This window comes from Perissodus microlepis, chromosome 19 (genome assembly GCF_051167445.1).
Source record: "Perissodus microlepis isolate ML-2025 ecotype Zambia chromosome 19, ASM5116744v1, whole genome shotgun sequence".
NCBI lineage: Eukaryota > Metazoa > Chordata > Actinopteri > Cichliformes > Cichlidae > Perissodus > Perissodus microlepis.
Genome location: NC_140479.1, coordinates 28,157,530 through 28,180,462, shown reverse-complemented (window position 1 = coordinate 28,180,462; position 22,933 = coordinate 28,157,530). Strand labels below are relative to the sequence as shown.

At 40.5% G+C, this 22,933-nt stretch overlaps 2 protein-coding genes across 3 annotated transcripts in view; one reads left to right on the top strand and one right to left on the bottom strand.

The window, feature by feature from the left end:
* The window catches only part of dnajc17 (DnaJ (Hsp40) homolog, subfamily C, member 17), a 40,299-nt gene extending 18,386 nt beyond the window's left edge, over positions 1-21,913 (top strand). The window contains exons 9-11 of the mRNA XM_084915746.1: positions 3,020-3,100; positions 3,668-3,787; positions 21,618-21,913. Of these exons, the coding sequence (XP_084771872.1) occupies positions 3,020-3,100; positions 3,668-3,787; positions 21,618-21,743 (327 nt within the window). The 3' untranslated portion in view covers positions 21,744-21,913. The remainder of the gene's footprint in view (positions 1-3,019; positions 3,101-3,667; positions 3,788-21,617) is intronic.
* On the bottom strand, positions 8,271-15,360 carry LOC146366252 (cdc42 effector protein 3). Of its 2 annotated transcripts, XM_084915749.1 has the most exons (3): positions 12,100-15,360; positions 11,854-12,010; positions 8,271-10,451 (listed from the first exon to the last, which is right to left on the bottom strand). In XM_084915749.1, exon 3 carries the CDS (start codon positions 10,308-10,310, stop codon positions 9,693-9,695), a length of 618 nt encoding a protein of 205 aa, XP_084771875.1. In that variant the 5' UTR covers positions 10,311-10,451; positions 11,854-12,010; positions 12,100-15,360; the 3' UTR covers positions 8,271-9,692. The 2 variants fall into 2 exon arrangements, with proteins under 2 accessions (XP_084771875.1, XP_084771874.1); XM_084915748.1 differs by having other exon boundaries at positions 11,854-15,360.
* Positions 21,914-22,933: the final 1,020 nt, after the last annotated feature.

Below are 22,933 nucleotides of genomic sequence, written 5' to 3'. Positions count from 1 at the left end.
AAATTCCCATGAATTTATGAGGTATTTATTTGACTAGGTTAGCCAAATACAATCATTTTCCTCTCTAAAGGGTCTGCAAATTAAATTTCCTGGGGAAAAATACACTGCTGAATTTTTAGGTTTGCTCACTTCCAAAGAAATGCCTCAAAAACCAGAAAAAAATACATCACATAAGTCACAAGTTATAAATTGATCCCGAAGAAAAACTTAAGTTGGTACTTGATGGAGAAAGCCTTGTAGGAAAGCACAATGGTAAGATGTTTCTTGAAGTCAATAATTCAATTCAGTTTTATTTATACAGCACCAAATCACAATAGCAGTCACCTCAAGTCATGTTATATTAGGTAAAGACCGTACAGTAATATAAATAGTTTTATAAATATCTATATGTGATGTTTTTCTTATCAATATTTTTTTCTCAAATGGTTACAGATTTATTTGTAATGAAACTTATGAAGTCATTAGTAGTTAAGGTTAAAGGAATGTTTGGTTCAACAGAGCTCTGACTCTTTGTCAGCCTGGCTACATGCTGAAGACGAACCAAATCTTTCTTAGTTTCTTCAATCAGTGATCAATAGTAAGATGTCCTAGCTTTGTGTGAAGAAGACCAAATACATGAAGAGATTGGAACAGATTTTCTATAGGAGTTAGGTCTGGAGACTGGCTAGGCTACTCCATAATCATAATGGTCTTCTTCTTTAGTTACTCCGTTGTTACCTTGGTGATGTGTTTTGGGTCACTGTCGTGCTGGAAGACCCATCCTTGACTCATGTTAACTGTTCTGGCTGAGAGAAGGAGGTTCTCATCTGGGATTTTGTGGTACATGTCCATTGTCCTCTCAATGTGGTGAAAACACAAAAAAAACAGCCCCACAGCATTTTTCTACCTCTGTGCTTGACTGTGGGGATGATGTTCTTTGGGTCATACTCAGCATCACTTTGCCTCCAAACACGGCAGGGTGAGCTGATGCCAAAGAGCTTTCTCCCAAACCTTCTCTGAATCTTTTAGATCTCCACTGGCAAACTTGCAACAGACCTATACGTGTGCCTTCATTAGCACAAGGACCTTGTTGACACTTCGAGATTTCAGTTCATTGTGATGTAGTGTAATAGCAAAAATGTTCTTGGTGATTGTGGTCCCAACTGCCTCCAGATCATTAACAAGCTCCACCTGTGCAGTCTTAGGCTGATCAACCACCTTTCTCATGGTCATCCTCACTCCTTGAGGCAAGGTCTTGCATGTCCAAGGACAAATGATGGTCATTTTATATTTCCTTTATTTCCAAATAATCGTAACAGCAGTTGTCAACTTTTCACCAAGCTTCTTGCTGATGGTCTTGTAGCCCACTCCAGCCTTGTTCAGGTCTACAATCTTGTCCCCAATGTCTTAATGTCCATTGACAGCTCTTTGGTCTTGCCCATGTTGGTTCTAAAGGTTGGAATGGAAAAATTAGATTCTGTGTACAGTTGCTCTTTAAACACATAATAAAGTGAAATGAGGAGTATCTGTTATTGATTGATTAGAGCTATATATATATATATATATATATATATATATGTGTATATGTATATATATGTGTATATGTATATATATGTGTATATGTATATATATGTGTATATGTATATATATATGTGTATGTGTATATATGCATATGATTGCATGGTAAAAAACCTACCTGCAGAGTCCAGCCTTATTTGAGGTTTGCATGACATCACTGTTGTAAATTGTTTTGTTCCTCCCCTTAAATAAGGCCCATTAAGTTTTGTTGCAGTGAAAGTGCTGAGGGCAATGTTGTAGTGCCCTTTTAAAGCCATGCACACCATTGTTTGTGCCCCTCTCACCAAGTGATTAAGCAGTGCCGAGGGAGGCATTAGGAAATGTGCTCTTCTCATGCAACCTAGTACCACCTTATGCTGTGATCCGTCACAGGGGCTTTTGGCGTGGCATAGGTTGGCCTGAAATGAGGATAGGGCAAGTGTCAGTGACGTCAAGCTGGCTGGAAAAAGGCATTTCAATTTCTCTTCTGCACGCATGCAGTCAGTATGCTCCCAAGCAGGAGGGAGTAAAAAAAAAAAAAAAACCTCTGGAAAAAAGTGTTGCTTCTTTTAAATTCTTGAGCAAAGGGAATATATTCTAAGAAAATCCTGTTTAAGATGGCAAGCTCCAATGAGTGACAGTTAATGGTTTGGGCAAGTAGAAATAGCCACTGCTGTGTGGGAACGAGTTTGATTGTGTGTATACGTGCATGTGGGCGTGTATGGACTTGTGTACTTTGGCTGGTTGAAGTAATACATCTTTGTTTCAAAAATATGTTACGATATTTATATTTCATGAAACAGAGGCCTTTAGAGAGTCTCCTTTGTCACTGTTGGCTTGCTTCAGAGTGTCCTTAGTAAGCATTAGCATTCTTGGACTTTCCCGTTCCCAGAAAGCTACATTTTTTCAGAATGAGATTCTTAAAGGCCTCTTTCCTTGTACTCTCTGTTCCCAAGCCCCACTTTAGTTAGGAAGAAGTAAATGGCATTGAGTTTTTTTACTTGATCCACCTGAGCTAACCACGAGGAATTTAAAAAGCCCTTTGTGCTCCTCCATTGTGTTTATAGTCTCCCCCTTCTTTTCTCACCATGTCTTTCTTAAAGAGGTTGGTCTTTGCTTTGCTGCACTTTTAGGCCAACATAACATAACATAAATCAGTACAGTTGGATATGAAACACATCTACTGTCAGCTTTAATGCTGACAGTAGATGTAGATGTTGTTACTGTTCAAAGTATAACTGGTTCAGGCTCAAACATACGAACAATATCACGAGGTCTAATAACAAACACATATTGAATGCTAACTTCTCAGGAAGTCTTTTATATTCACCAGTGTTTTGAAGTTTTGTGCCTGTGTGTGGTTTTTGTTTTTGTGGTTATGGATTGTGCTGTGAAAAGGAATATTAATTTGAATGTTCACAATCATTCCTCTACCTCAACATGACTTTGTCCCCCCCCCCTTTTTTTTTTTTTTTACTTCTAGTATGGCGATGTTTTGAATGTGATCATGTCGAGTAAGAAGAAAGGAAGTGCTGTTGCAGAATTTGCAACTGTGAGAGCTGCTGTAAGTACCTTAACTCCTGAATAAAAACCTCAGAAATCGTTTTCTTCAACATTCATTTGCCTCAAAATTTCAGGTCACCCGTTGAGTTTGATTATTACTCAGAGTGATAGCTGTCATAGACTTCCGTGCCTGGGGACGGTCTGTGTGAGTGAAACTGATATTTTAGTCATTCTGTACCGCAGAAGTCCCGATGCTGATGGAAACCATTGGACGGACGGAACTGAGCCGTCTTATTGTTCCCCACTGTCTGGTTCCTCAGGCTCTTTGTCATCATGATGTACTTTTTTTGTTGTTGTGGTTTCCTTACCGCAACATGTGTTTCGCCTGCAGAAAATATGCCTGCCAGTCTACTGGGATCTAGGTACAGGTTCTGTTGTCTCACCCTGCCCATCTTCATGCCCCAGCTCCGGTGTTGGCCCACCTTTATTTAGGTGTTATGTGAACTGAACAAATACCTAGGTGTTAGATGAATATATTACAACTTTACAACACTCTGTGCAAGGAGAAAGTTTTTTCGCCTTAATAATACTGGTAATGACTCTCACATTTTGTTTTTTGTTTTTTTAGGAGCTGGCTGTTAAGAATGAAAGTGGCGTAGCTGCAAATCCCCTGAAGATTTCCTGGCTTGAAGGACAGCCTGAGGTTTTTGCCGCAGCTTCTCAGTCTGGGCAGTTCATGCCTTCACAGGTACCGGTATAACATTAAAATGCGTTGTTGTAATTCCCCTCCTCTCTCATAAAGCGTGTCAGCCCCATGTTACAAAATCCTCCCGGTTACATTGCTTCCAGCACAAATACTCTTGCCTAAACACTGCCCCACAAAGAGAGGTATGTAAACGTTCGGAGCTTTTATTTTCGTATCAGCGGTGCAGATATTTCCCCGGTGCTTGCACTCCCATTCGTCTGACCTAGAACAATGTGTTTGGTTAAATGGTCCTCGGTTTATTTGTTTTGGAGTGGTGAGGTGCTGGCCCGGCACTGGCCCAGAGCCCCTCGTTGGCTGCCCATTAACGGAAATGACCTGGCAGACCCCAGGATTGCTGCATTTCGTGTAGCAGCATGCAATAATGGTAGTCTGGCACGGGAGAAAGTAAAAATGGATATTTTGGTGCCAAGTGATTACATTTTTCTTATTATTAATTACTTTTAGATTTGGCCTTTTTCATTAAGTCAAAAACCTTCTGATCATCTTAATATAACATTTTTTTTTAATTTGAAGAATTAACCACCTATGGACCACAGTTTGCTACATAAAACTGCTGAACTGGGTTTCACCTCTCATGCTAGTGTGGGGTCTACGACCCCCTACACAGCGCTAGTATCTGTGACTGAGTCTGCACACTGGGACTTGTCACACTAATCTCTTTAAATGTTATTATGGTAAACCGGTTTGCATTGCAGATATTCAAAGATGATTGCTTTAGCCTTTTTTCTTCTGTAACTCTGACTGGAAACATTACCATGCTAGAATTATTTTCAAATTAGCCTTCACTGAGAATACTTCTTGCTAAAGAGGTCCCACATGACATAATAGATAAACCATGGCAGATATTAGCGGTGTTGATCCACACCTATCCACGGGTCAGTGGATGTGAATGTTCTTTTCTGATTCTTATCTGGGATCTACAAATCTGATCCCTCTCCTGTAGCCGACCCCTTCAATAGTGTCCCAACATTATCCAGCTGCAATCACATATGAGCAAAGTGAGGACTTGATTCTTTAACCTCATCAATCTAAACACAGCTCACAGAGTCAGCGTCTCGCCACAGGGAGCTCAGATACACGGATGACTTCACCCTTAACTTTAGTTCCATCTCCGCTGGGCTTAATAAATGAATTTGAGGCCAGTATGAGGAGCCTAATGGAGTAAAGGGAGGGGCAAATTCCCCATGAAGACCCCCTCAGGGTACAGAGACTTTGATCTATCTCATGGTGTGTTAAATTTTTAACTTCTCTCACAGAGAGGAGTGTTCATCTTTTGGCTCTGTTTTTGTTGTAGATATGACATGATTTATAACTGGACCTACTGCATTCACCCAGTTTTTCTCACCATGGATATTAATTTCAAAATAGGGGAGGGCCATGTCTTTCGCACCATGTGGAATCCCCACGCTCTTGACTAAATTCAGACCCTTCTTTTGGGAAAAGAATCCAGTTTCTTTTCCTGATCGTTCACTTTTGCGTGTGTACCCGTTAACATTACTGATATGACAAATACGTCGTAGTGACAGGCTGAAAAATGGAGAGGTCAAGAAAAAGAACCTTTAAATTTTCCCAGAAGTCCAAATGTTTCTTTTAGTACATGGTTCCAAATCTCAGTGAATGCTAAAAGAACCTATTATCCATTGCTAAACATTTCAGTGCAGTCGTATCCGAGAGCGACAAATAGTTGCATCAGAAAAAGGGATTTCACATGGATAGTTTATCTTAACATACAAACTCTCGGATGTGGAATCCCCATCTATCTGTCTGCTTTGTTTTTGCCAGACCTGACGTTCATGCCTCCAGAGATATGATGCCATCATTAATCACTGTGTCTTGATTCATGGTTTATTGCTCAGTTTAGCATACCGTATTATTTAAAACCATTCTATTGTAAGGGTTTTAAATTTGAGCCTTCTATGCCTGCTTCTTCCATCAAGAGCCAGGGAATCATTGCAGGGTTGTCACGGCATAAACCAGATGCAGTAGATCAGCTATTCTGGGATTGTTTTTCCAGCCTGCTGGTTTGCTAGTGCTTTAAAAGTGCGTTATCACCTAAAATAGTCCTTGTGTCTGGAAGAGATGCATTGGATGTGGCCTTGCTGTTGGCATATTCAGTGCTGGCCTGAAACCTGCTCTTAATGGAGATGATAGCTGTTTAGGAAGGAGACTGACAGCTTTCTGTTTATTGCAATGACCAGACTTAAAATCTGAATATTTATTATTGTTATTTTTTTGGTTTTGTTCTATTTCACATTTTTGTTAGTAGTAATAAAGTAAAGGGAAACGAGCAGTGAAAATACATGAGACTGAAGGATGATTGGCCACTCATGAAACGGAGGATGGGAGATGTTTTAAAAAAAGATGTGCTGGTTTAGAATACATAGAAATCTATGCCTAAATGCATTTAGCTCATCATGCATATCATGAGAGGGAAGAGCTGTTTTTAATTTGCTTGATCCTCTTTGCAGCTTGATAATATTTTCTGTCTTGATACACGATACCGACAGCATAAACAAAAAAAAATGTTGGTTTTATGAAATCCCCTTTCATGTGTAAATTAGGGCTGCCACGATTAGTCGACTAGTCACGATTACGTCGACTATCAAAATCGTCGACGACTGATTTAATAGTCGACGCGTCGTTTGAAGCTTTGTAAGATCCCAAAAGACGCAGGAATAAGTAGTAGGATTTAAGAGTGTAATAACGGACTGAAACAGAAGATGGCAGCACTGCATGTACAAGGATGCCAGCTGCCGTTAAACCCCGAAGAAGAAGAAGTAGCTCTGTCCCAGAATTCATAGCGCAGCCCAGCTCAGTTTCCAACAATGGCGGCAGCTAGTTAGTTTTAATATTACTCTTATTATTCTTTCTGGGTCACAAAATAAACGTTTAACATATTTTCTGGCGAGAATGTAGCTGTGTAAACCTCAAATATCTGCTCAGTTTATCAAAACACCACATATTTTCAAAAGCGCTCCGACGTTTTCGGAGACGTCTGTTACCCACTAGCTCGATAGCGAGCCGGGGGCAAGGTCACTAGAGCCGTGAGAACACCGGACTCCCGGCAAATCGTTTCCAAACCCACCGCCGTCTTTCGCTACTCAGGTTAAACATGATATATAAGTCACTTAGATAACTTAAAAATGTTATTGTTTGGCTTTTTTTTTGTATTTTATTTGTTCCTGAGTAAATCGGTTTGGCTGAGATTAAAGTTATAGTTTTTACACAGCTGAATAAACATCAAGCAGACAGCTGATCATCAGAAGTGTGAGATGCTCGAGAATTTACTCCGGTGTCCTGTTATATTTTAGATAGCAAAGAGTTAAACTTCACCGAAACAATCTGCAAATTTCATTAAAATTTAATAAACTATCATCTTGTCTTTATTGTTAGTTAGCACATACCTTAAACACTTAAAGCTGTAAGCTAATGATAGTTATATAAGAGCAGATGCTGCTGGTGCAATAAGCTGTACGTTTTACGTCCAATGGATGATGATCTGATTAGTCGACTAATCGCAAAAATAATCGGTGACTAGTCGACTATCAAAATAATCGTTTGTGGCAGCCCTAGTGTAAATACAAAAAAACAAACCAGACCAAAACAAAGACATGTAGCATTAGATTTCACTGGGAAGCACAATTACAGGCGCAGGACTCTTGTCCTATTTGCCAATACAGTATTTTTAATGTTTAAGTTGGTAGCCGACAAAAAACACAGCTCGTACGAGCTGCTTTAGAGGTATGACAAGATTTTTTTTTGTATTCTGCATGACAGCAAGTTTAGATTTTTAAATGGAGGGAAGTGATACCAGATGTGATTGGGATACTTCACAGTTTGGCCAGTTTTTTGCAGAGCAGACAAGATAATTTGTCTTCCATCACAGACTCTTTCATCTTGCATTAGCCATGTGGCTGAACATTTGCTCAAGTTGTGTCCTTCACAGGACTTTCACACAGATGACAGACTCATAGAAAACCAAGGACACATGCATGCAGGAAAAATAAGATGCCAAGTATTATTTCTGAATGTTTTAATGAGGAGTGGTTTTCCATAAAATGCAGCAGCTCTCTGATATTGCACAATTCTTCTTTCTCTTGTGAATAGATAAGGTTTTGATTGCTTAGGGAGTTATTGCATCGAGCAGGGCAACACAGTCAACACAGTGTAAATCTCTGTCAGTGAATAGCTCATTCTCCTGCTTATCCTGAAGTTTACTAACAGACTCTGGTTAGCTATTGATAGCCACCTCTTTGTGCTTTAGCTGTGCTTCAAAGTCCACTTTACTCTAGTGCAGCATTCATGCCTCTACTGTGCATGAAATTCTGCCATGCGTGTCTAATTTTGGCCATCTCTACATAATATTATTGTGTTGCGGAGTCCCATATAAGCTGTAGTTTCTCTAGAAAAAATGATACAAATACATAAAACAACGTGTAAAATAAAGAAAAAAGCAATCTCATCATACGAGTATTTGATGTTTTTATTTGCTTTGCACAAAAAATACATAAAAAACGATTTTTTTCTTCAGAAGGAAAAAAAACATTCACAATGTGTTATTGGCAGAAGTCTACAAGAAACGGATATATAAATGTTCCCACAAACAGTGCTGTTTCTGTTTTGGACTTGCATTGAATTCAAAATTTATTGCTTGAAGAACTTATTTTGGTTTCTAGATTTTGTACCATGACCCGTGGCGCTCTTAGGAATTTGACTTCTTCTGGGTTTTGTGCCACATCCCATCCCGGTAACTCCCCAACAAAGACAGAGTGAGGCTTGTCTCGACCTCTCCTCTGTAGGTTTGAGGAAAACGTATGGACGAGTGTTTCACGCGTGCTTCCCTTTGCTCGTGTGCCAGTGTGTGAGATACAGCATGCATTTTTGTGTGTTGGGTGTATTTGGGTAGAAGGTAGTGTTTAAACCCTCATCAGAACTTTTGCTACAGTAATGATGTTTCTGGTCCTCCTCCTCCCTCAACACCCCCTGTATATGTGGAAGTATCAAGTTACCCTTTACCACTTTTCTTCTCGTGCACTGCTCACCAGAGCATTGAACGCTGATTTGCAGCTAAGAAAACAGCCTGCTTTGGCTTTTTTCTTTTTTCATTTTTCTTCTGAGGTCTTGGACCTGTGGCCTGGCTTGGTCGGTAGCCCAAACTGCCACCACTGGCTGGCTTTTATTGGAAGCAGGACTAAGTGTTTGTTTTCACTGCCTTGTTGGGAATGAGAGATGGGGGGTACCTTGGTCTACCATTGAGTGGGGCCTCTCAGATGCGTGCGGAGTAAAATTTGCCCTCTGCACACAACAGATTGGCAAGCACGCCAAGGCATCGCAGCTCCAAGGACCTTGGATTCCAGTCGTTGCGTTTCTTTTCTTAAACACAACAATCTTAAGTCTTAACAGCCGTCGTCAGTGCCGTGATGTGTGGTTTGAAGAATTAAAATAGCTAAGGGGAAATGTGAAAAGGTTGAAAATGTCAAGCTCTTAGTTTAACATGAGACAAAGTTTAATTATTAACTTAAACACTGGATCTGCCTCTGCAAAGGGTGATTGCTTGGAGAACATTAACTTTGTTTATGTGCCCCCTTTTCAAACAGAATCACGCATACTTTTTAGTAAACGCTGTGGACCACAGTGCTCTAGGAGCATATCCTGTGCCTTTAAAAAAGTGTACAGTGTTCATCTGTGGTTTATTATTCATTGTTTGAGATTCTGCATTCCAAAAAAGCAGATATCTTTAGATTTATCCGAACATAATGAACAAAACAATATCCAAATGTGATGATTTCGTCTCCGATCAGGATTCTGGACAAGATGGGGCCCTTATTGCTCTCTATATTCCAAACCTTTAGTAAAGCCTCTCCGAGACATTTGGCTAATCTCTGGTTTATTTGTGCAGTTTGTCCATCACCTGAAGGACATCGTCAAGGATTGAAGGACCCAGGTCGAGGCTGAATGAAAAGCCACTGTCCTCATCCTTTTGTTGTCCCGTAGTTTTGTCACAGGTCTCGTTAAAGTCTTCATCCCCATCTGAACCTGTGCTGCCCCATCTGGAGCTATGAGTCTGATTGGAAGAAGTATTATTCCCTCTTTGGTACCCATCCTCTTTTTCAGCATCTACATTTCCTTTCTCGCTGTCCAGCAGGGGCAGAGAACTGCATTTCTTCCTTTTCTGGGAGTTATTGTGCTGGTGGTCCACAGACAAGTCAGGGGTCTTTTTGCTCTCAGTCTCGTCCAGATTCAGACGAGGCGGCTTTGGAGGCGGTGAGCAGGCCAGAAAGACATTCTGCTCACTTCGGGAACTTTGTAAAAGCAGGTTGTGACTCAGCTTTAGAAAAGACAGATCTCCAAAGCTGTCGGCATTGTTTCCAATATGAGTGATGTGGCGGAAATCGGCGAGCGGTAGGCTGATCATGTTGACAGACAGAACCTCCTTCCTCTTGGAATTCCTACTGGACCAGCGTCCAGAGGCTGGATTTCTGTGCAGCGATGCTCGGAGTGGCATCCTAGCAGATCTGGTTGAGATTTGCTTAAATGTTTCAGTTTATTCTTTTTTGTTTTTAATGTATCCTCAAAAGTCTTTGTAGTCTCTTTCTTCTTTGTTCAATTTGTTAGGAAGTTTTGATAATTAAAAGCATAACTCCATCTGCAACGAAACACAAAAAGAGAGTATTAACATTTTAACAAATAACAGTTTGATACCACATTTCCCGCAGCAGCATGTCATCCAGGTTCTCTCTTATTCATGCTAGAATATGAAGGAGATCTGTGCTTGTGTTTGTCGTGTTTTTCAAAACCAGATGTAAGGATTTGACTGTGTCTGTTAGCTTTTTTAAATTCACATCCATTATGTAGCGATTGCACCTGCTAGCCTTGATTTTCATTTAATGAAATGCAGCAATTATTTGGCAGCGCAGGGATGTTCAAACAATGCTTTGAACCTTTCATTTACAAATATTTACTTTTCAAATCCCCTCTTTTCCGATAAATGCAGGTGTGGTCTGCTGCACGTCTTCCAGAGGAAGTCTTCTAGTCCATTTAAGACTTCCAGTAAGAGAGTCAACAAAAAAAATAAATAAGAAAAAATGCCAGAGTGGTAATTGTTATCCTGTATGTGGTGCATTGTCTTCACTTTCTCTCAACTTCTGTCAGAAATTATGATAATAACTTCACTTTAGAGCACATGTTTATAATTTCCTCAGAAGTCTAAATAACTGGGATACAATTAGTTTATTTTGCTGTGGTGTGAGAGGTATGCCCCGAGTCTGGATTTGAAAGTTATTTAAGATAAAATCAAATACAGCTATTCCGTAAACAGCATCGCACTCTAGGCATTATCTTAGAGGATAAATCTGTTTTTAATGTCTTTTGGAGGATAATATAATCTTGAAATTTCATTTCCACCAACAAAACCTAAAACATCTTGGTCACAGTGAATCGAAAAAAACAAAACAAGAAAGCGTTTTCACATTCCGTGACCAGTAATGATTTTAGTGAGCGAGACAGAAAGTTCATCAACGCAGGCACGCCGATTAGATAATCTCCTCTGTGTCTGTGATTTTTAAGCCTCCCAACAGCTTTGCCCACAGTTAGATCTGTGTTCGTGACTTGAAACACTCACTCTGTAAATTTGTAAACCACTTCGGCAAACAGGTTTTGTTGGCCTGTAAAGGTTTTATCGGCACTTTAGTAGCAGCGGGAGATTGGAGCACGCGGACTCGACTGCATTCCTTTCCAGACATGTCAGTTTGGCCAAGGAGGAGTCTTTGGGATTTTAGCCATGAGTATCGTGTTCAGGAAACACTTCGTGGCCAAGTTAAAAACTAAAGAAGCTCATTAAAACACATTGGCCAAGAAACACATTTTAAATTATGGTTCCGAACGCTCCATTAATTACACATCTCGGAGACTGATAAGGACTCAGTCTGCTGAAAACTTTAGCCACAATTAAAATAACTGATGTTAAGATTTTTTTCCTGCCGTGCAGTTACTTTAGTGAGAACTATAACAATAATTAGACAAAAAAAAGAAAAGATGTTAGTTTTTACCTGTCTTGCTGGGAAAATCAAGGATAATTGAATCCCACACACACGCACACCCGTCTCTGCCAGGAAGCTAGGCTGTGTGTACCTGCACACTCTCACAAACCTTCCTTTGACATGACGGGGCTTGTCAGCTGTTACAGACAAGATCTCATTGAACCACCTTGAGACACAGAAACAATGTGAGCTACAACAGTCTTTTCCTCATCGTAGAAGAAATTCTAAAGAAAGTATTTATATACCATTTCTTACCGTTCTCTGCTTCAACGAGTGTTTTAGATAATCCTTGCAGAAAGATCTTTTTGTGTCTGGCTGATGAACGTTATCTTCCCCTAAGTGATAAGCCAGGTGAGGTCAAAGTATAAGACTGTTAAGAGATCCAGGTATTTCTTAGTTGACATCTGAAGTCATCCCACCTCCAGTCAGGAGATTATATCATCCTGTTTGCGGAGTGAGTTGGCCTTTTAGTCGTAGGTGTTACAGTAAGTCCTGCTGGTTGATTGGCTGCACCCATCACCTGCGGGTGAGTCGGCACAAAGCACAAGCTCCTGGTTTAATTCCCATGACATTGAGAAACGCAGAAACTGCCGTGCATGACTTATTCTTAAAGCTGAATGGTGTGACTGAGAGAAAGGAAAGGGGCGACGTATAGTTTGAAGTTTGAAGAGGTTGGTCATGTACAACTGATTGTGTTTTAATAAGAGTGTGTGAGACTGTTATAGATTCTGTGCTTATCTGGGAAAAAAAAGAGGAAGTCCTAGTAAGTGAGAAACCGGTCAGCCCTAATCTCTGTCTTATTGTCCCTCTCTTCTGCTGATTTCCTGATTTCCTGTCTGTTGTTGACTTGTCTAATGCCGCAGAGTTGAGCCCACTCCAAAGACTCTTCTGCCTGAGTGGAGGCCTGTAGCTATTCTGTGTAATCAAAGCTCAGTATCCCACACAGACATGTATGAGCAGGCACGCTGGATTTCACAAGAGGGATCACTTGTTGCATTTCTAATTCTCACGCCTCCAGCGTGTTGTCTTTGCTATGGAATGCTATAGTAATGGATAACACAAAACTGTGTCAGAGCAGAAAACGCTTGTGCGCTCGCTGGAACGTGTTTGCGTAAAAAGGTTTAAAGCCTCAAAGTTTCAGTAACACTCACTGTTACGCACTTTGATTGTGAGCCTTTTTTTGGGACTATTATCTTCTGAACAGTTGCATCTACCTGCATAGTGATGTTTTAAAGATAATATATTTCATAATGCTGAAATATTGCCATGTGTTGGAGAAAGCTGTAGATCTGTGTGCAGTATTTGTTTGTTTTTGCCTTCCTCCCCAACCCTAAACATGCCGGGCGTGAAGGACAAATCGTATTTTTTAAGCGCTCCTTTGAAATTGATCCAATAAACAACATACATCCCGCCCTCATCCTCTCTGCTGCTCTGCAACTCAGGACCAGAACAGTCTGCAAGAGCAGACACAATTACTCACGCAAATGAAATTATCATAACATTTATCCAAGGCTGAAACAGAACATTTTTGAACATCCCTCTTCTGAGAAACCCCCTCCTTCTTCCACCTACAACCACAAAACTGCTTTCATGCTAGAAGACAATCAGGGTGAAGAGCTAGTGTTATCTGTGGTATTTGGGTATGACCTCACAAGACCTGCTGTCTGACCAAGGTTGGGCTCTCATGCTATGTAGCCTCTGGGCTTATGCGTTTAGCCCGAACTGGATTTCTGCATAAGCCTCTTTTCTAAGGCCTGACCATAGTGGGCAATGTGGTTTGATGCAGCTATGCCGGGCCTGAAATCTGGGATGCTGCATGCTTTTGTTGTTGCAGGATAAAAAGTGTTTCCAGATATTGCTTTGACTGGCGCAACGATTCCAAACTGAGGCTTTGGTGGATATTCTTTTGGCTCTTTGTTGTATGTACTTCAGCTTCCGCTGTATCAAGGCCCTCAGACAGCCAGCATTTAGAATAGATTTACTGCAAGATTTGGCTTATTCTTTTATATGAAAAAGCTTTTTTGTTTTATTGGCAAATACAGGACATTGGGCTGTGATCAAATTCAGCGTGCAATACATCAATGAATTAACCAGATTATTTAGCTTGTAAGACTTGTTAAAGTAGTCATTCCCACCTGTCTGTATTTTGTATAAACAGTTTCTAGTAGTTTTCCTTTTATCATTTCTGGTGGGAATGTTTAAATATGCATTTGTCATCATCTTCAGCATTGTTGTCACTGTTCGTCTGCAAAGTTATGACTCAGTGATTAGCCGTCTGAAGGTTTTCCAACAGAAACTTGGCTGTGGGATTGCTAAGAGGAAGTGCAGACGCTCGCTTGCATGATTCCAACATGACAGAGATCTGACACTGAAGCCCAGGTGTTACTTTACTGAATACCAAGCGCACACTCACCAACACATATGACGTAGCTAACAGTAGCTTCTAATCAACACAACAAAGTCACGTCAGGTCCAACACAGTAAGCGGATGGCTTGGCTGGGTAAAAACAAATATTCTCTGATGAGGTAATGCACTGGGGTGCCAAATGTCACAACACAATAAAACAGCTGGATTATTTACGTTTTGAGGTTTTACACCAAAGTTTGTCAGTCAGTGACAGAGACATTTAATGTTTTTGAGTTTTTCATTTGTGTGTGTGTCTGGCCGGTATCATGATTGTCAAAGTCAAAAGTGCTCAGAAAAATGGAAAAATAAAGTGAATAGAATTTGGTCATCCAAGGTCACTGAGGCCTGATATTCTTCCCATTCTTGCAAACACAATATTTCAGGAGCACCACGAGGGAATTTCATCATAATCAGAATCTTTTACTGTCGTTATGCCAAAAACACAGAAAAATCATATGCTCTGCTATTCAGTGCAAGGAAAGAAATCTAACTATTCCCAAAAAATATAAACCATTTTAAAAGCGTTTCTGTTAACTGATACAATATAAACAACATAACATGTACGTGTATGTGTGCTCGAGTCATTATTAATAGCACAATTTTAAAATTTAAGGCAGTGCAACCTCATAAAAAGTTATTTGTTTGGGGTTTTTTTTGGCCATAAAGGAATAATTTTTACATTCATTATTACATAGTTTGCAGAAATATCTGATTGATGGCATTTTATGTCTCAAGTCAAGTCAAAGGTCAGCTTCACTGTAACATAATGCTTTATGACACTTTTGTGCATATACCAACTCGGGAGCAGAAAATTTCACATTTGGTCAGACACAGAATTGCCTATTAACCTTTATTGCCCTAAAAAAATTGTTGAACCTACACTACATACTGTATTACTTTATGAATCTGGGCACACTGGAATGTATTCTGCAGTTTGACTGGTTAGTGGAAGCTTACACTCACAATGTGATAGTGTAGGTTTGACTCGTGGCACTATTCTACATGACCCGAGGATGTTTAATATACAGTATGGTGCTGCATTGTCTTTCATTCCGTTTCCTTTAAGTCATTACCAGATCTTTTAATAAGGGAAAGCTATATTAGCATTATTATTATCATATTACAGGGAGTGCAGAATTATTAGGCAAATGAGTATTTTGTCCACATCATCCTCTTCATGCATGTTGTCTTACTCCAAGCTGTATAGGCTCGAAAGCCTACTACCAATTAAGCATATTAGGTGATGTGCATCTCTGTAATGAGAAGGGGTGTGGTCTAATGACATCAACACCCTATATCAGGTGTGCATAATTATTAGGCAACGTCCTTTCCTTTGGCAAAATGGGTCAAAAGAAGGACTTGACAGGCTCAGAAAAGTCAAAAATAGTGAGATATCTTGCAGAGGGATGCAGCAGTCTCAAAATTTTATTATTGAACAACAACCATGTTCTCAATGAACCCAAAAAACTCATTAATATCAAAGCTGAATGTTTTTGGAAGTAGTTTTTAGTTTGTTTTTAGTTTTAGCTATTTTAGGGGGATATCTGTGTGTGCAGGTGACTATTACTGTGCATAATTATTAGGCAACTTAACAAAAAACAAATATATACCCATTTCAATGATTTATTTTTACCAGTGAAACCAATATAACATCTCCACATTCACAAATATACATTTCTGACATTCAAAAACAAAACAAAAACAAATCAGCGACCAATATAGCCACCTTTCTTTGCAAGGACACTCAAAAGCCTGCCATCCATGGATTCTGTCAGTGTTTTGATCTGTTCACCATCAACATTGCGTGCAGCAGCAACCACAGCCTCCCAGACACTGTTCAGAGAGGTGTACTGTTTTCCCTCCTTGTAAATCTCACATTTGATGATGGACCACAGGTTCTCAATGGGGTTCAGATCAGGTGAACAAGGAGGCCATGTCGTTAGTTTTTCTTCTTTTATACCCTTTCTTGCCAGCCACGCTGTGGAGTACTTGGACGCGTGTGATGGAGCATTGTCCTGCATGAAAATCATGTTTTTCTTGAAGGATGCAGACTTCTTCCTGTACCACTGCTTGAAGAAGGTGTCTTCCAGAAACTGGCAGTAGGACTGGGAGTTGAGCTTGACTCCATCCTCAACCCCAAAAGGCCCCACAAGCTCATCTTTGATGATACCAGCCCAAACCAGTACTCCACCTCCACCTTGCTGGCGTCTGAGTCGGACTGGAGCTCTCTGCCCTTTACCAATCCAGCCACGGGCCCATCCATCTGGCCCATCAAGACTCACTCTCATTTCATCAGTCCATAAAACCTTAGAAAAATCAGTCTTGAGATATTTCTTGGCCCAGTCTTGACGTTTCAGCTTGTGTGTCTTGTTCAGTGGTGGTCGTCTTTCAGCCTTTCTTACCTTGGCCATGTCTCTGAGTATTGCACACCTTGTGCTTTTGGGCACTCCAGTGATGTTGCAGCTCTGAAATATGGCCAAACTGGTGGCAAGTGGCATCTTGGCAGCTGCACGCTTGACTTTTCTCAGTTCATGGGCAGTTATTTGGCGCCTTGGTTTTTCCACACGCTTCTTGCGACCCTGTTGACTATTTTGAATGAAACGCTTGATTGTTCGATGATCACGCTTCAGAAGCTTTGCAATTTTGAGACTGCTGCATCCCTCTGCAAGATATCTCACTATTTTTGACTTTTCTGAGCCTGTCAAGTCCTTCTTTTGACCCATTTTGCCAAAGGAAAGGAAGTTGCCTAATAATTATGCACACCTGATATAGGGTGTTGATGTCATTAGACCACACCCCTTCTCATTACAGAGATGCACATCACCTAATATGCTTAATTGGTAGTAGGCTTTCGAGCCTATACAGCTTGGAGTAAGACAACATGCATGAAGAGGATGATGTGGACAAAATACTCATTTGTCTAATAATTCTGCACTCCCTGTAATTACAACTTTAGCATTTTAGCTTTCGTTGTATTTTTTAAAGTCCCAGAAGTGATTTAGATGACAGACTGGAATTATTATCAAACATTATGAAACTTCGTTAGCTACCTGCATCCATATACTGGAAGGATGCAATGCACAAATACACATGCTCACTAATTAGTGCTGATTAGCAGATTAAAAATATAGTCACCAAAACTGAGCCACACAGGTCTTGTCTGGTCTCTGCCATAGCAGGCAGTAATAATTATTTGATAATTTCATTTTAAAAAATGGCATAAACACCACAAACATAGTTGAGAAATCCAGTTCAGTGACTTCAGGTAGCTTAGGTGAGCAGGGTCGTGTCCAGGATTTTTTTTTTGTAAATGGGGTGGCACAGGCAAATCAAGAACAAAAAGGTTTATTACTTAAAACGTGGTGCTGCACAGTGTCCAAAACATAGTAGAAAAAAGAAAGTATCCCAAGTTAGAAATACTTCAGATACAAGTATATTAAATTTGTACTTTAGTAAAGTATTTGAGTAAATCTACTTAGTCACATTTCTTATGGCTCTCTCAATACTCTCATGCAAAGATGTTGGACATTGTAAGACTGGCAGTACACTATGCCAATTACATTGGTATTGGGGGGCCACCAGCATCCTGGTGCCACCCCATGCCCTGTTCTGGATACGCCCCTGCAGATGAGACCTGGTAGACAGCTCCTGTAGCTGTCAGTATACCTGGCAATGTGGAAATCAAAGCCATACCCTTAATTTTAAGCCTCAACAGTATCCAAATGGACAAGTTATATAAAAAAACAAAAACAAAAAACACCCACAATACAGTTATGAAAGGTTCCAACATTTGTCTTTCCATCATTATTGAGCAACAAACTTATTATTTATTTTCCTGTTCCAGGCTGCAGACATGTTTTTTTTTTTTAAAGCTATTATATTGAACTCTATTGAAGCTGACTTGGTGTTGGTACAAGTCATTCCAGCAGCTATGTTTTTTTTTTTTTTTTTTTTGCAGTTTAATTTGGCTGCTTTGATCAGACATATCATTTTTTCTGTCAAATAAAGGAAGTTTGTGCATTGCATGAGAGGGGCTAAAAACAGGAAGTACATTCGGGTCTCAACCTCTGTGGTTTGTTTGTTCTTTAAAAATCGGTGTAGTAGAACAAACCTTTGGGGTTTTATGTCTGCTGACTTCTGTAATGAATGTTGATTAATCCGCTACCATTTAGAAAGCTTAGGTTTTGTCTGCACGAGAATTTTACCTCGGCTCCAGTGATGCATCTGCAGTAAGGCTGCCTCTTTGTTTGTGTTAGCATGAGCGCTTGGGTACCTTCACATACACACACACGCCCAAACGATCTCTATACTGGTATTTGCCTTTCATAAATCACAGCTCGGTGACACGCACACAAATACAGAAACACACACTACGCCACCACACGCCCGCCAGTTAAATAGTTCCTTGATTAACTTCACCGCAGTGGATCAGAGCACACATTTTAGCTGGGACCACAGAGCAGGCTTGTTAAAAAACCCATTCTTAAGCTTTGGAGGACTTTAAAGTCACCTCGGCACTGCAACCGTCTAGTTGAAGACATGTGATGCTTTATGGTGTTAATGAGTGATCCATTTATCAAATTTGAATTGGTGAGCCGTCAAGTTGCAAGGTTAAAAGCCGTTAAGTGTGAAATGGCAAGATTTTAACGGAAGCTGTTTTGAATCGATGTAGTTTCACTTTACTCGTGTCCGCGCTTGTCTGTCTCTATTAAATGTACAAACACTTTTTCAATCACTTGTCCTCACACGCTTGGCGATCTGACAACTTGTGCTGCGGCCACCTGCGCTCCTGCCATGCCTCCTGCCATGTGTGGGAAGGACTTTTAAGAGCGTGTGTGTGCTGCTTGACTCACAGCACTTGTGGTGATCATGATGTCATTACTGGCCTGGGGTCAGGCTGGGGTGTGCGTTTTCGAGGCCTCGCCATGGGCTGATGTCACGTAGCTAATCCTCAGCTTGTTTATATGTATGCATGTGCGTGTGTGGTTGTGTGTTTTACTACTATTCCACCTCAGCGGTGGCCTTGAACCCTCCTGTCAGTGGCCCATTGTTTGTGTTTTGTGGTTTCCCGCTCACCCCGGATCCTGGCGTTAAGGCACCAAACACCCACCCGCCCCTACACACACACACTTGCAGACACACACAGACATAGACATGCACATATGCACGCACCAAGTGTTTAGTTACAGAGTGATGCACTGGCTAAATATGTATATTGTAAGTTAACACCCGAGGCAAGGAAACTTCCCTCATTCTGAGAAGAAATGCGTCACACTGCCCATAAAGCACCTGTTAATGCACAGAATTCCCCTACATCGTTAGTGTCGTGCAGTCTGCCCATGATGCCATAATCATGCTGGGCTGAGAAAAAGGCAGACCAGTTCTAAAAGTTTTCCTGGTGCACTTCAGCATTGTGCCCAGTAGGGGGCGTAGCAGAGTATGGTTAGATTTGCTGTATAGGCAGGAGGATTTCCACAGCTTCTTGTATATTTGTTTGTGTTTTGTTTAATTTTTAGTTACAAGAGTTGTTTATTTACCTAATAGTGTTCGCGTGATATTTCATAGTTACGTGTCAGACAGGGGCTTGAGCTCACGTTATTGGAATGATAATAGCAGCTTTCCTCAATCCAGGGGTGGCGTAGGGGGGAGTGAGGGTAACGTCCCCCCTCACCGACCCTCTCTTTTTTTCTTCTTCCTCCACACTAGACCCTCTTTCTCCCCAGCACACGGATGCTGGAGTCCCTATGATATTTTCCAGATGCCTTAGTGAGTGCATCGACAAAACTTACCACTCTTCAGATCACTCCCCGTCCTTAATGCACACGCTCACTCTCTCCTGCAGCTCACTGTCTTGTTAAACAGACACTTCCTTGGCTCAGCAGACTTCCTTGATATAATCTGTTCAAAGAATGGCTTTCTTTGTGTACACGTGGTCTTCCTTCCTAATCAGTGATGGGATGATGGTCTCCATGAGTGCATATGTTTGTGTTGCACATACAGTATAAGCACAATCCTGGTGAATTTTAAATTGAAGTTGTCAGATTTCAATTTTTTCTTAAAGTGTTTTCTCGTTTCGTCACAGTCTGTTTCTTGTGTTTCGATCTTGGTTGACCGGTGTGTGGCATTGGTCATTGCACAGATGTTTGTGTGTGTGTGTGTGGGTGTGCATGCCCTTTTGGGCTGTGTTCCACCCTGCTTGATTAGCCATTAGCCAGTGGCTGCCCTCTCTGATTTCCCCCCACAGTATGATAATCCGTCGCCATCATCATACAAGCCAAAGCCCTGCCAGCAGCTGCCAGGCCCAATTCCAGCCCACATTTTAGGTTTAATGACCTAAGGCAGTGGAATTACCCCATCACAGTTTCTCTGTGGGCTGCTGTCTCATGCATGTTCACCATGTCGTCATGCAAATGTTAACTGAGATGAGAGCATGTGTCCAAATCTGCCTCACTGCGCCGCACTCAAAGGCCTGGTTGTGAAAGCAAACAGAAACTGGACATTGACTGCATTTTGGTTTTTTTTGCGTGTGTGTGTGTCTGTGGTCAGCTTTGAATGAGCAACGTGATGTTGCGTGTCTAACACAGTCATCTTTCCTCCACTGGAGGCTTCTTGTGTAGAGTTTACATGTTGTCGCCACGTACTCCAGCTTCCTAGGACATGCATGTTAGGTTAAGTGGTGATTCTAAATTGACCCTAATTGGTGTGAATCTGATTGTGACTTGTTCTCTCTCTCTCTCTGTCTTTTTTCCCTGTGTTAGACTAACAACCTGTCCAAACTGTACCTCTCTTCTCGCCCATGTAACAGCTAGGATAGGGTCCAGCCGTCCCGCAGCCCTGAATTAGCCAAACGTTGGATGGCTGCCTTGAAGGACTGTTGTCATGATCTAAAATTCCAAGATGTTTGGCTTTTCTTACGACTCTGTCGCAGGATCACAGGATCACTCCACAGATTTTACACTTCAAGTTCAGCTTACTTGTGAGGAGGACTGCAGAGACATTTTTTTGTAGCTTTATACGTTTTTTTGACAAGTCTGAAAAATAGAACTCTCAGTGATACAATCAGGATTATCACTGTTTAAGCTTGGACACCATACATTTATAACAGGAATGCTGCTCACTGATGAAAAAGCTGCTGCTTATAAATAAAATTCAAGGGTTTTTGTGGCTTGAACCATAAGTAGAACTAAAAGTTGATCTGTCATGAAATCTGATTGAAACTACTCTGCTGAATTGATTTTCTAAATCAACTGATTGTCTGGTCTATAAATAAATCTTCTTATGAATCTTGTTTTTGTAAGTCCTACTAGTCTGTGTAGCTCTGTTTCACATTATTTTAATATCCACTTTTTTGTTATCGCCCCTTTAGGCTTCCCTGTCCAATGAGCGTGACTACGAAAGCATTGTGATGATGAGGATGAGGCAGGCCGCCGAACGTCAGAAACTCATAGAACAAATGCAGAGGGAAGACGAGGAGGAAGCTGCCACGTCGTAGAACCACAGGACTCAGCTTGTTACCAGCGCTGTGAGAAATATTAGATACAATCCTGCATCAGGCTTTAGTTTCATAAAGCCTCTTATTTGTTTTTATTTTTATTTTTGTATGTAATGTGATGTGTGGCAAAATAAACAATTTTCATAAACAAACAAAAAACAGTTTTTGTGTCATGGCCTTTCCTGAGAAGAGATGTGAGAACCAGCAGGGTTTGATGCACAGCTGGGTAGTGCCAGATAGTAGATACAAATTTGGAGATTTAAAATGATTTAGACTGGAATGCATCTTATGACTATGTTTCAAATGTTGCGCTATGGTGTGTGCATTACGGGCCTCTGGGGATTGATTACTGGTCTATTGGTCTAAGCGTCACTAAGTACTAATACATTTCTAGGTAATTTTTTTGACAAAGTATTAAGAGAAAGTTTTTATTTATAGTGTTGTAAAATGTTATTATCCTTTTCTTTATCCAGGTGAAAGTCTCATTGATATTTAAATGTCATTTCCTAGAGAGAGCAGGCCATCATGGCAACAAAAGTTACAACAAATACAACATAAGTTCAAAACAAATACAATATTCCATAGAAACAAGTGAGCAAAAAATATGCAACAGCAGATCATAAAAACAGTCACACTGACTAAAAGAGTTTTTCTCTCTGTCCTCTCCCTCAGTTCCTTCTGTAGATTATTCCTGGAAACAGGGGCGGCATATTTAAAAGCTTTTTTCCCAGTTGTCTTCTGATTTTTGTTACAGTCATTTGTATGACATTATGAGAGCGAGGCTATATTGGATGTGGCTTTTACACATATAAACACACAGATAAGAGGGAACCAGCCCAAGGAGAGATTTATAGATAAAAACCAACCAATGAGAAAGTGGAGATCTACAGAGATGGTCAGGATTTCAAGAGCCAGTAATAAAACGTAAAACACAATGGTAGACAGTATTTAAGCTTTTTAGATAGTGGGCAGGTGCATTCATAAAAAGCAGGTCACCACAATCCAATAAAGGTAAAAAAAAAAAAAGTTGCATAAAACAAGTGTTTCATTTACTTGGAGAGAGAAACGACATTGATTTTTAAAAAAGTAACGTAATTTCAACTTGGACACAAGCCTTTCAATGCGAGTTTAAAATGACAAATTCTGATCTATAATGATACTTAGATACTTATAAGATGTGACCATTTCTA